At 42.6% G+C, this 13,860-nt stretch overlaps 1 protein-coding gene and 2 long non-coding RNA genes across 4 annotated transcripts in view; 1 reads left to right on the top strand and 2 right to left on the bottom strand.

Moving 5' to 3' along the window:
* LOC110971889 (dysferlin-like) overlaps window positions 1–13,860 on the bottom strand; it is a 78,483-nt gene that overhangs the window by 19,702 nt on the left and 44,921 nt on the right. The window contains 9 exon segments of the mRNA XM_051944188.1: window positions 3,043–3,204; window positions 3,766–3,867; window positions 6,931–6,972; window positions 7,817–7,852; window positions 7,929–7,958; window positions 8,071–8,211; window positions 9,215–9,396; window positions 12,089–12,166; window positions 12,369–12,453. Coding sequence (XP_051800148.1) covers window positions 3,043–3,204; window positions 3,766–3,867; window positions 6,931–6,972; window positions 7,817–7,852; window positions 7,929–7,958; window positions 8,071–8,211; window positions 9,215–9,396; window positions 12,089–12,166; window positions 12,369–12,453 — 858 coding nt within the window.
* LOC127532383 (uncharacterized) lies at window positions 1,879–2,506 on the top strand. Of its 2 annotated transcripts, none has more exons than XR_007939766.1 (4): window positions 1,879–2,016; window positions 2,050–2,115; window positions 2,347–2,412; window positions 2,479–2,506. It is a non-coding gene; the product is annotated as an uncharacterized LOC127532383 (long non-coding RNA). The 2 variants fall into 2 exon arrangements; XR_007939767.1 differs by having other exon boundaries at window positions 2,446–2,488.
* LOC127532385 (uncharacterized) lies at window positions 4,778–5,867 on the bottom strand. Its single transcript, XR_007939769.1, has 3 exons — window positions 5,666–5,867; window positions 5,456–5,581; window positions 4,778–4,993 (listed from the first exon to the last, which is right to left on the bottom strand). It is a non-coding gene; the product is annotated as an uncharacterized LOC127532385 (long non-coding RNA).

Here is a 13,860-nt window from a genome sequence, read left to right on the forward strand (position 1 = left end):
TTTGTTCATTTCCTATAGAACCAACTCTGAGCATCAGTATTATGGGATGTATGTTGGTTTGAACAGTAAAACTGCAGCAGTTTAATGACAGAGTTCTAGAAACAATCATTGTATCCTGGATGTGTTTCTGTTTACTGATAATCCAGAGAAAGCTTTAGGCAGTGCATTGTGGGTAAACTTTAAGGCTCATATCAGCATGTGTGATAGGTGGTTGGTCAGAACAAGTTCTAGACAATGAAAGGAGCATTTTTACACACAGAAGATACCAGGATCATCTGATAGACACGATTCACTTTGTGGTAGAATCATTTTCTAAAACAGAGATCTGTATTTTGACACCAAATATGAGATTCTATTCAATGAATAAATTCAAACTAAAATTTTCTGCTTCGTAGAAAAGACAAGTGTTGATACCATGATTGCACATCATCACTCATAATCTGAGGACAGAAACAGAAAAACTCAGACCTGAACACCATCAGAGGAGAATCTGAAAGACTCTCAGACGAGCTGTGAATGCAGCTGACTGGTTTGATGGATAAAACATGAGAACACACAGTCAGCAGCGTTACAACATAACTGTAGGAGAACAAAATGTTTTATAGGGAATAAACTTGATTAAACTTCCCAAAAGTGGCTAAAAGCAGAAGAAAAGTCTCTGGGAAATGTGTGATATTTGTCTACAGCTGACCAACCGTGGTAAAGATCCTGCTGCTGGCTTATCTTCTGGTGAGAAAACAGGTTTCCTTCAAACTGTAAATGTGGTTTAGTTGTATAATTATGTGACTTTTGGTCTGGAGAACCGCTCCCTCATGCTCTCTGAGCGCGTAAACAGACACCTAATTGTGAACAAGTTTTCCCTCTAAGCCCTAAAAGGTGCTAATTTGTTAGTTTTGTTGTTTCTGTTTCCCCCAGAAGGCCCGTTTAATGTTGTCAAAGAGGCTGTAATTCCACTCCAGACAGAAAAGCTGAGCTAACATCCAGCAGCTCCGCCACAGTAGCTCACCCAGAAGGAGCTGGAAGAGCTTCAGGATCCGATACGAGCTGCTTCTGCTCTTGTTTCCACTCCTTACTGTACTCGTGTGACTCACAACAGTTGGCCGCTGCAGAGTAAACCGCAGGAAGCTGCAATTAAGTCTGCTGTTTATGTGGCACCCAAAAGGCTTTTCTTTCAGGAGAGAATAGGTCAGAGCTTACTCATGCAATCTAAGAAATGCTGCTGCAGGAACAGCTGCTTTCTGCTGTGGAGGATTTATAAATATAAACAGATAAACAGCAGCTTCTGTTGGTTATTCATGGATAAAATTCTGTCCTCATACCACCACTTTATCCACTTACTGATCTGACTCCATTCTGTTTGTCATTTCTTTGGCATTCTTGTCTTGTGCTGCTTGGTGTCCCATTTTTGTCATTTATTTTGCTTTGGGGTCGGTTTTGTCCCTTTGTGACATGAAACCACGATACATCCCATAATATTGATGCTCAAAGTTAGTTATGGAGACAATGAACAAAAAACAGATTTAGTGTTTAGATTGAGACACCTGGATGGATTTAAACTGATCTGTGTTTCTCCTCCTAAATGTCATGGTTCTATCTGCTGGACTGATGAAGTTCTGAGGCTCAGAAATGATGGAAAAAGTCCATTAAAAAAATGATAAATGTGGACCCTCCTCTGTGGACTTCAAGGGCCTGGAATGTTCTAAGTGAGACTAAATTTAAAGACTGGAAGCAAGAAAGGAGAACGTGCTCTGGAGAAAGTAGACCTACCGACAAAACTGTCAGTAGGTCTACTCTAGAACTTTCTACAGCTGTCGGTAGGTCTACTCTAGAACTTTCTACAGCTGTCGGTAGGTCTACTCTAGAACTTTCTCCATCTGTCGGTAGGTCTACTCTAGAACTTTCTCCATCTGTCGGTAGGTCTACTCTAGAACTTTCTACAGCTGTCGGTAGGTCTGCTCTAGAACTTTCTCCAGCTGTCGGTAGGTCTGCTCTAGAACTTTCTCCAGCTGTCGGTAGGTCTACTCTAGAACTTTCTCCATCTGTCGGTAGGTCTGCTCTAGAACTTTCTCCAGCTGTCGGTAGGTCTGCTCTAGAACTTTCTCCAGCTGTCGGTAGGTCTACTCTAGAACTTTCTACAGCTGTCGGTAGGTCTGCTCTAGAACTTTCTCCAGCTGTCGGTAGGTCTGCTCCAGAACTTTCTCCAGCTGTCGGTAGGTCTACTCTAGAACTTTCTCCATCTGTCGGTAGGTCTGCTCCAGAACTTTCTCCAGCTGTCGGTAGGTCTGCTCTAGAACTTTCTCCAGCTGTCGGTAGGTCTGCTCCAGAACTTTCTCCAGCTGTCGGTAGGTCTGCTCTAGAACTTTCTCCAGCTGTCGGTAGGTCTGCTCTAGAACTTTCTCCAGCTGTCGGTAGGTCTACTCGAGAACTTTCTCCAGCTGTCGGTAGGTCTATTCTAGAACTTTCTCCAGCTGTCGGTAGGTCTACTCTAGAACTTTCTCCAGTTGTCCGTAGGTCTACTCCAGGGGACGTTGTCCTCTATGTACTCAAAATGTTCTTGCATGAAGACCAACATTTCCTTTGATGGTGTCCTACCTTTCTGCTACTTTTGAACATTTTATGAGTGTTGGTGTGTCTTGGTGAACACTGAGAACTTTCCTGGACTCCTACCTGTCGTATATCAGCTCTTTCTGGCTGAAGACTTACTACATGCATAATATCTGCTTTATGAGGCATCAAATCCAGTCGAGTTTATGAGTTCGTTCTCCAGTGACACGGTTTTAAAGCATCCAGTCAGCATTTGTACGACGGCCATGCCCGTGATAAAACTCCACCCTGTCTTTATGTAGCTTTAGTAATGTATGGCTGGAAAGGCCCCCTCCCTGCATCTTTACAGCTTCTAGTCTGAGACTTGCAGTGGATTTAAGGGGTCTGCTTGGAATAAGAGAAAGACGCTGCCGTTGTGGCGTCGCTGATGAAGATAAACGAGGGAAACAAACCACATCACAGCCTCGTTAGCGCTGATTACACTCTCTCTGTTCTCACCACATCAAGGACCAGCGTGTTGACGTCAAAGTTGGGCTTCTTCTTCACGCTGCGGATGACACAGCTCTGGACCATGGAGCCTCCACACTCCACCTGCAGGCTGGGAGATGTAACGCTGGCCAGCTGGAAGCTCTTCAGGTTACGGACGCCCCACGCCAGGACCTAACAGAAGAGGACACGTAAATATTCCTGTCGTCACTGAAAATATTCAACATATTTTTACATTTTTAGCCACAATTTTTGGAGCAATTTAAAACAATTTCAGGGATTATTCTTTGTTTTATTAAATTAAAGATAACATTTTATTATGTTAACCATAAAAAAACTTTACCATTTACAGATGATCATTCTCAAGGCTTCACACACTTTGTAGTAACTTTACAACCATTTCTGGTCTTTTAAAGCCATCAGTTTTTTTTTTACCTTAAATCTAAAAAATGGTTTAATGCTGAATGTGAGGTGCTTACAGTCGTCCTTTGATGCTCGTGCTGTTTTTTACATTGAGAATTATTTACTCCATGAAAATGCCATTAAAACTTAAAAAATGGAGAACAGCATTTTAAAATCACTTATTCTGTTTGAGTGACAGTTCAAAGATATTCAACAACATTTTAAAAAATACATTTTTTTCATTTAATCTTCTGTTTAAACTGGAGCCAAGCAGATGATGTTTTTGAGTATAACTAAAATAAAATAAATCCCATTAGAGCAGGTCTCTTTTACCTCGATGGCGGTTCTCTGCAGAACCGGTTTGATTCCCTGAGGAACCATGAAGACGTTGGGTTCTCTCTGAGGGGGCGGGTACGGCAGGTCCGACTCCTCCGGCTGCCAATAGGAACGCAGGACAGCGGCAGGTCAGAGTGACATCATGATAAAACATGCTGTCTACTGTTAGATAAATACTGATGTTTAAACTAACATGAAGGAATGTTAAATGATGGCATTTAGTATGATCATGTCAGACGTGTTTTATGGTGTTAGAAACACACAGACACAACATTGTAGTTTAAAAATGCTCTGGAGGACCGCTTTTGGTCCACGGGCCTCATGTTGGACCCTCTGGAGGACCGCTTTTGGACCACGGGCCTCATGTTGGACCCTCTGGAGGACCGCTTTTGGCCCACGGGCCTCATGTTGGACCCTCTGGAGGACCGCTTTTGGTCCACGGGCCTCATGTTGGACCCTCTGGAGGACCGCTTTTGGCCCACGGGCCTCATGTTGGACCCTCTGGAGGACCGCTTTTGGCCCACGGGCCTCATGTTGGACCCTCTGGAGGACCACTTTTTGGCCCACGGGCCTCATGTTGGACCCTCTGGAGGACCGCTTTTGGCCCACGGGCCTCATGTTGGTCCCTCTGGAGGACCGCTTTTGGTCCACGGGCCTCATGTTGGACCCTCTGGAGGACCACTTTTTGGCCCACAGGCCTCATGTTGGACCCTCTGGAGGACCGCTTTTGGTCCACGGGCCTCATGTTGGACCCTCTGGAGGACCGCTTTTGGCCCACGGGCCTCATGTTGGTCCCTCTGGAGGACCGCTTTTGGCCCACGGGCCTCATGTTGGTCCCTCTGGAGGACCGCTTTTGGCCCACGGGCCTCATGTTGGACCCTCTGGAGGACCGCTTTTGGCCCACGGGCCTCATGTTGGTCCCTCTGGAGGACCGCTTTTGGCCCACGGGCCTCATGTTGGTCCCTCTGGAGGACCGCTTTTGGCCCACGGGCCTCATGTTGGTCCTCTGGAGGACCGCTTTTGGCCCACGGGCCTCATGTTGGTCCCTCTGGAGGACCGCTTTTGGCCCACGGGCCTCATGTTGGACCCTCTGGAGGACCGCTTTTGGCCCACGGGCCTCATGTTGGACCCTCTGGAGGACCGCTTTTGGCCCACGGGCCTCATGTTGGTCCCTCTGGAGGACCGCTTTTGGTCCACGGGCCTCATGTTGGACCCTCTGGAGGACCTCTTTTGGTCCACGGGCCTCATGTTGGTCCCTCTGGAGGACCGCTTTTGGCCCACGGGCCTCATGTTGGACCCTCTGGAGGACCGCTTTTGGTCCACGGGCCTCATGTTGGTCCCTCTGGAGGACCTCTTTTGGTCCACGGGCCTCATGTTGGACCCTCTGGAGGACCGCTTTTGGTCCACGGGCCTCATGTTGGACCCTCTGGAGGACCGCTTTTGGTCCACGGGCCTCATGTTGGACCCTCTGGAGGACCGCTTTTGGCCCACGGGCCTCATGTTGGACCCTCTGGAGGACCGCTTTTGGTCCACGGGCCTCATGTTGGTCCCTCTGGAGGACCGCTTTTGGTCCACGGGCCTCATGTTGGACCCTCTGGAGGACCTCTTTTGGACCACGGGCCTCATGTTGGACCCTCTGGAGGACCTCTTTTGGCCCACGGGCCTCATGTTGGACCCTCTGGAGGACCGCTTTTGGTCCACGGGCCTCATGTTGGACCCTCTGGAGGACCGCTTTTGGCCCACGGGCCTCATGTTGGACCCTCTGGAGGACCGCTTTTGGTCCACGGGCCTCATGTTGGACCCTCTGGAGGACCTCTTTTGGTCCACGGGCCTCATGTTGGTCCCTCTGGAGGACCGCTTTTGGCCCACGGGCCTCATGTTGGACCCTCTGGAGGACCGCTTTTGGTCCACGGGCCTCATGTTGGACCCTCTGGAGGACCGCTTTTGGCCCACGGGCCTCATGTTGGACCCTCTGGAGGACCGCTTTTGGTCCACGGGCCTCATGTTGGTCCCTCTGGAGGACCGCTTTTGGTCCACGGGCCTCATGTTGGACCCTCTGGAGGACCGCTTTTGGTCCACGGGCCTCATGTTGGTCCCTCTGGAGGACCGCTTTTGGTCCACGGGCCTCATGTTGGACCCTCTGGAGGACCGCTTTTGGCCCACGGGCCTCATGTTGGACCCTCTGGAGGACCTCTTTTGGTCCACGGGCCTCATGTTGGTCCCTCTGGAGGACCGCTTTTGGCCCACGGGCCTCATGTTGGACCCTCTGGAGGACCGCTTTTGGCCCACGGGCCTCATGTTGGACGCTCCAATCAATGATATAGTGAACTCCACAGAAACAGAATTCAGTTGTGATGTAATAAGCTTTGTTTAAAGGTGATATCTCCACCTTCCAGTAGGTTTAGTAGGTTATCGTCCCATTTAATGGAGCTCAGTTATCTGTGATTTTTGCACTGAAAGCGAGGAACTAAACTCCTCAATAAATCAGCAGGCTTTCCCATCTTGTACCATAATTATAATTTTAAGGCTTGTTTGCTGTTTTTGGTCTTATGGCTGTTCATATTATCCTACAGTTGTTGCTGCTGTTCTATGTGTCGTTGAATTTTCCCCAAATAAAGTTTTTTAAATTGGACTAAATGTTTACTAGTTGACCCAGAAAACTACTCAGTTTTATATTCATGGTATTTTATATGAAACTGTAAATGCATTAACTTTCGTCAGTGCAGTAAGAGCTTCATCAGCATCATCTCTGCTTCAACCTACTGAATTATCACAATAATTAAACAAAGATGGGAAATTCTGATGTTATCACCAGACTTTAGTTGGCCATAAAGAGACGTTCAGAACAAACAGTTTTCAACCAGAAATCGATGCTGAAATCCTGATTAATGCTCACTGGGAAGCTGGTTTCCATTTAACGACCAAATATTTAGTCTGCCATGTTGAGAAACTGAAACTTTTCTGCAAACTAAAACTCAAATCTTCACACGTGTCCTCTTTTGGTTCCTGAGAGCAGAAAAAGTCCAGTAAACAGAGAACAATGAGCATTTAGAGACGAAGAGCTCATGAAATGTTAGAAACAGAAGCCAGTTTGGAAGATGCATGTATGATGGAGGCGTGTTTCTGAGATGGAGTTATTCTCCGTGTTTCTGCATGCTGTACCCATTGCTGGAGGTTTTCAGGGAGGAATCCTGGAAACATCAACTGAGGAGGCAGCAGTGAAGGAAACCAGAAGAAGAGCAGAGAAATAAAACGGAGCAGCAGGAAACAGTTCATCGTAGCAGTTTAACAAAACTTGTGATGAGCAACAAACATCATTTAAATTTCACTATTAAATGTTCACATCAGAGAAAAACTCCTTTTCAAAATGTGTAAAGCAACATCTGGTAGAGCTCTAGTGTCTTTTTTACTAATCCACACAGATTTTACTCAGTAAAACTAAACTCTGTAAAACATTTCACCAGAATTAGCAAAAATTTTTAAGTATTTCAAGACCTGAGAAGCCATTTTCAAGGTTCAACATCTCCAGACGTGAAATGTGTTGAGAACACAGAATAGTTTGTCGTAGATTAGAAAGACTGAATGATCCAGCAGAGGACACAGCTGAGTTTATTGCTCCTTTGAAATGGAAAAGTATTCAAACTTTGGTGGCATTGTGTCTCCATAAAGTTCCTGTAAGAGTCTATAAATGGATGGATCCATGTTTCTACCAACGTTTCTCCACCTGTTGAGGCTCTAACATCAGTAGAACCTGATGTCCTCACCACATTTCATGGATATTTGAGCTCCTGAAATGGTTCCCCAGGTCTGAAAACATGCTAAATTCTCAAAATTCAATCAAAAAGCATTTTACAGAAGTAAATTTTGGGCCTGAAATAACAAAAAAGTAAAGTGTAAACTAAATCTAAGACAGTGCAGCAACATGTTTTCTAACAGCTCATATTAAATTCAGACCTTTTCATATTTATTTTACTGTCTTAACTTGTGAAGATGTCCTGTTTTCATTTCAGTTTTATACGACAGAACAGTGTGTTTTGTGTGATTTTACCTCGTCTAGAACGTGAGCGGTGGTCACGATGTCTCCCTGTGGACGAGACGAGTTTAAAGACTGAAAATGAACAAAACTACTGAAGAGAGAAACATCCAGGAGACAAACTGACCTCTTGGCCTGGAATATGATGAACTGCTGGCTGCAGAAGCACAATTCAGACATAAATTAGTGACAGCTGAATGCAAACATCATTCTCATTTACAGAGGAGGAAAGGATGAGCGGGTTCAGAGTGTTAAAGTCTGACTCTGACCTTTTCTCTGCGGATCAGCTGGAAGGCGGCCAGCAGCTCTCCACCGTTTTTCTGTCCTTGGCGAATGTGAAACCAGGAGAGACGAGGAGAGGGATCCATGGAGGGCTGACAGACACAGCGGCCCATGAACTCATCTGCTCCCTGCATGTGATAATGGCATTAAAATATGGAAAATAACTGAACAGCAGTGGCATTATGTAAACAATGCTGAAGTTTAAAGTCTTCTTAAACACATTTTACATCATTCTCAATGATTTTCTACTTATTTTATACATTTTTTACTAATCTTGCTCTGTTTTTTAGTTATTTGGTGCAAGTTTCAAATAATCTTGGCCAATTTTTGAGTTATTTGGGCATTTTTTTTTAACTAATATTGGTCAATGTTTGATTCTTTTGGACAATTTGGAGTCTTTGAAAAAGTTTAAAGTCATTTTAGACAAATTTTAAATCATTCTGAATCATTTTTAACCAATCCTGGTCAATTTCTGAGACGTTTGGGACAATTTTGCAGTGATCTTGGAGTCTGATATTACAGAAACTAACAGAACATTTTTGTGGATGTTCTTTTAAAGAGACATTTTTGTCTTCAAGGTTCTGATTGGAAGTTTTCATTAGAAATATAACACTGCATTAAAGCTGAAAAGCATCAGAACCAACATCTGCTGATCATCCTGTCCTCCACCTGGAACTTCAGTTATCAGGATTCAAAAATATCCAGAATCATTTGAAGCTTGTTTAAAATTCATTAAAAAATGTCCATGAGCACTCAAACTTGTGCTGAAAAGGTAAAAACAAATTAAAAATGACTTAAAACTGTCAGAAATTACTTTAAAAATGTCCAAAATGATGCAAAAATGTCCCCTGTCTGTACTTGAAGGACTTTTTAGTTATAATATGAAAGAATAATGAACTTTTTTCACTGAAAACTTCTACAGTGTCATTTAAACAAACTGACATTTAAAGGGTTGAAACCATCCCTAAAATGATTTAATATTTTGTGGTTATGATCAGTTTATTGTAATTAAAGTTAGAAGATTATTAAGAGAAAGAGCAGTTCAGCTCCAGCCAGCATAAAAAGTCCATCCATAAACAGCAGATATTCAGACAGATGTGAGGATAACTTTGGTATCATCTAAAGGCTCACGTATGAGTCCTGGTCGTAGAGCTCCACCACCACGTTGGGAGGATTCACCACCGTGTCCTCAGGATCTCCAAAGATCTCCACCTCGTAGAAGATGAGCGTCTGGTCCCAGGTGGGATTCAGAGTGTTTCTGACCGTCACCGTCTTCTGGGACTGGTGGAGGAAGGACACGATGGCGTACGGGTCTGAGGAGGAAAACACTCGTTAGTGTTCTCCTTGTTCTGCTGTAAACTGTAGATCTGCTAGAACACTACGTTTCAGACGGTGTTCTAGCAGAACTTCACACCAGAAACGCAGTTTTAATCTTAATGCAGAGAGCTATCAGACACACTGGATCCATCTGAACAACTTTAACGTACTTGAAGTGAATGTTCTGTTAATTCTAAGGACAGTATAAATCTTCTTCAGTCATCTGTAAATGCACTAATCATTTATTCAGCAGGATTCAGACTCAAACACGTCTTTTTCCTTTAGTTTGACACAATTTAAAGCTCGTCTAAAATGATTCCAAAATTTACCAAAATCACTTAAAAAATCACCTAAAATAACTAAACAAAAGACCAAGACTGGTTCCTTTTTCTGTTCAAGTAAATATTACAGATAATCAACTATTAGTAAAATAATGACTTTTTGCACGTTTAATTGAAAACTGATTTAATTGAATTTAAAAATAGTGTAATTTTATCATCATAATTATAAAAGAACATGTTAGACGTGGACATTTATTCAAATTCTGCCTGTTTTTTTTTTTTGTTTTTTTTTACAGTTTTTTAAAATGTTTTTACTGGATATTACCCAAATAAATGTATCTGTACCATTTATTAAACATTGTCCAAAATAATTCAGAAATGTACAAAGAAAAGTCAGAAACTGTCCTAAATGCCAACAACAAAAGTACAAACATATAATAATAATGTAACTCTCTATATACAATGTAACTATAAATATAAAACTCTACGAGTCCAAACTGTCCTGGCATGCAGCACGATGACATCACCAGCTTGGGAATGCCGAGACGGAGCGCTGGGAACGCCGCTCAGAGGAGAAGTTTGTTATTCCAGGTCTCACACACACACACACACACACAGTTTGTTATTCCAGGCCGGTAAAGAGTCTCTGTGGAGCCGTTAGCATCAGAGTAAACACAACTTAAGATGCTTTTTCCCACCAGCCCTCAATTAACCCTGGAACACACACACACACACACACACACACAAACAGCCCAGGGGGTTATGTAAGGCAGAGGGACGAGAGGAGAGCAGCTCTGGATGGAAATTTAGATCTTCAGTGAAAATACAGAAGAAGAGAGAGAAGACCTATTATCTCTATAAATTATAATAGACAGAGAGGAGATGAGAATCACACAAACTATCAAGGAAATGAATATATCAGGATTTAACATAAAGAATGAACGGATACAGAAATCAGAGGAGGAACAGTTAACCCCTCAGATCCTCCTAGAACATCGTAAAGTTCTACAACTGGAAAATGTGGTGACAATAAAGGCAAATATAAGTCAAATAATTATATTTTAGATGATTTCAGTCCAGTAGAATTGTGTAATTTTATGGTCAAACATTGTAAAAGAACAAATGTTACATTTGGACTTTTTTTAATAATTTTGACCTGATTTTTAAACTTTTTTCACGATTTTTTTTACATTTTTTACCAAAATTTACATTTTTTCCTGTGTTTTTTAGATATTATCAAAATAAATATATGTCCATTCATAAATATTTAATAAACAGAATTTTCCTTATAATTTTTCTTATAATTTTTCTCAAATAACAGCGACTCTCTGTTAAATGCTGTTACATTTTTTCCTGATTTAAAAACACTCGTGTTGTTTTAATGTCAAATGATCATTTCCATCCAGTTATTAAGTAAACTAATGCTTTTTTCCTGGGATGTTTTTACTTGGTATCTGCAGTTAAATTAAATGGAGAAAATCTTTAAAATACATTAGTAAATTTCTAAAACATTACAATTAAAAACTGTTCAAATTCAATGTTATGCCCTGGATAAGTGATATAAAAGCTGCTTCAGACGTGTAGAAAAGGAAAAAGAAATAGAAATAAAAGGTTTAAAAAAGAACAAAACAAGAAAAAGAGGCTAAAATAAAATGAAAGACAAAAAGAGGAAGACGTTGGAGTTTGACGTAGAACCAGATTAAACCGGACTGAGACTCATCAAGAAAGAAAAGAAACAATCATTTTAACAAAGAGTCCAACCAAAGATGCACTAAAAAGATCTAAAATTATGCAGTCAGAGACAGAAAACTGAGTCTAAAGTGAGCTCATATCAACTATTGAACTGATTTAGGTTGTTTTCTGACGTTATTTCCTAAATAAAATCAATTTATAGCATTATTTTCTAAATCTGCTGCACTTCTAGTCCCTAAAATAGACTCATTAATATCAGTATGTAATCTTATTTTGCTCATAGCTTCATGTTTCTGGAAGCTGCAAGACAAAGAGCCTAAAAACCAGCGTGTCTCTGTCTGGAACCTCATTTTTCTGACTTAGACATCAGAAGCAAACTTTGAAAAGGCTTTAAATCCAGGACAAAATGCACTGAAGGTCAAATAATAATGCTGATTGGAACATTAATGTATACCACCTAGAACTATCTACTGTATTCTATTTATTCTTAAATCTGTGGTCATATGATCTCAGTGGAGTTAAATGTGTTTTATGATGTTTAAACTGCTGCTTTCTCTCAGAACATCAATAAAATACTCCATTTATCCATCCTATGGCTAAATATTAAGCTGAAGTTCAACTTCTGTCCACCAGATGGCACAAATGATCCGTAACGATGCCGGCCGATAAGAAACGTAAATATGAGAAGGATGTGAAATGATCCAGAGCAGACTACCTGAGAAGCTGTCTTTGTCCATGGCCAGCAGGTCTCTGGCTTGGTACAGGTAGCAGCGCAGGTGATAGCGGCTTCCACCTGCAGACAGGAAACAACTCTAAGCTACAACACACACTGCTGTCTGTCATCATTTAATTCCACGATGAAAAACGCCTCCGCTCTGGCTCTGACACTCACATTCAGTTTTTTCCTGTAAGAGATCAATAGTTTTCCTGAAGTGAAGAAGATTTGAAGCTGACAGAAACAGGAGAGCAAAAGTAAATGATGTTTTCTGTCTTACGGTCAAAGAAACAGGAAATGGTTGGTCTGTTGACTCCAAACGTGGTGGTGACCGACTTATCATCATTCTTGTCTTCGATGCTGCTCTGTAGGAAAACAGACCAAGATCACATTCAGATAAGAACAGAAAATATTCCACTTAAATGTGATGTACTGTTTGCAGTGTTCTGTCTCCATCCAGCTGTGAGGAGGAGAAAACAAACACACCAACATTTGGTCTAAACATCTACAAACTGGAACCTTGTCTGCTCAAACTTTAACATGATCACATTCTACTGATGTTAGAGCTTCAACACTTGGAGAAATGTGGACCAAAGACTGGATTTTAGTGGAAACATGGATCCATCCATTCATATACACTTACAGGAACTTCATGGAGACACTCTTTGGAAAAAAAAACAGTTTCTTTCATTTTTTAAGGACCAATAATGAAAAATATGGCCTCTGCTGGACCCATCCCATCATTTAGATCTGACTTAATCCTCTTCACTCCTAGTGGAGCATAGGGCCTCAACAGTAGCTCTCCACTTCCCCCGGTCTCTGGCTTTACAAAGTACAGACAAGGACATCTCGGCCAGAATCAAGAAAGCGCGCCAGGCCTTTGCCATCCTTCGACCAGTGTGGAAGGCCACCGCTATCTCAACCCGCACCAAACTCTGCATCTTCAGTTCAAACGTCAAATCCGTCCTCATGTATGGCTCTGAAATGTGGAGGGCCATCAACAGAAGCTCCAAAAAGATCCAGACCTTCATCAACAAGTGTCTCCGGCAGATCCTCAACGTCAAGTGGTTTGACAGAGTGTCAAACACCGACCTGTGGACTAGGACCAACCAAGAGCCTGTGGCTGTCCAGATCAGGAGAAAGTGGCGCTGGGTCGGCCACACGTTGAGGAAGGAACCTGCAAACGTCACCAGGCAGGCACTAAAATGGAACCCTCAAGGTAAGAGGAAGCGTGGGCGCCCAAAGCAGACATGGAGACGAACCGTCATCGATGAGCTGAAGACCATCGGCCCGTCTTGGGAGGAAGCCAAGAGGAAAGATCATTTAGATCTGCTGTGAACAAAATCCTTCAGTTCATACATGTGGATCCATCTCAGAAGCTCTATAACTGAGCTGGAGAATGGTCTGACTGCATCTGTCACTCTGCTAAAGGACAAAAACACTCAGCAAATCATTTGCATGAGGACACCTAAACTGTCATTTAAACTCATTGAAGATCCCACGCAGGCCTGTCCAAGTGTTTGTCCTGCCATATTCACCATGTAGGCTTCTGCTCAGAGATTTTGAAATTGGTCGCCCACAGAAAGCAGAAAGGAGGAGCATGCTGGTAGGTTTCTGTCCACACTCAGACTTCTCCTCATGCAACATTCTATAATGGTATTTGTGTCTCCAGTTCTGGTACCAGCTGATGAGTTTCAACCTTTTTCTGTCCCAAAACAACAATACCAGCGCACACAAAGCCACTTCTGTTCAGAAATGCATTTCCCAGTTTG

The sequence above is a fragment of the Acanthochromis polyacanthus genome, chromosome 23 (assembly GCF_021347895.1).
Source record: "Acanthochromis polyacanthus isolate Apoly-LR-REF ecotype Palm Island chromosome 23, KAUST_Apoly_ChrSc, whole genome shotgun sequence".
NCBI lineage: Eukaryota > Metazoa > Chordata > Actinopteri > Pomacentridae > Acanthochromis > Acanthochromis polyacanthus.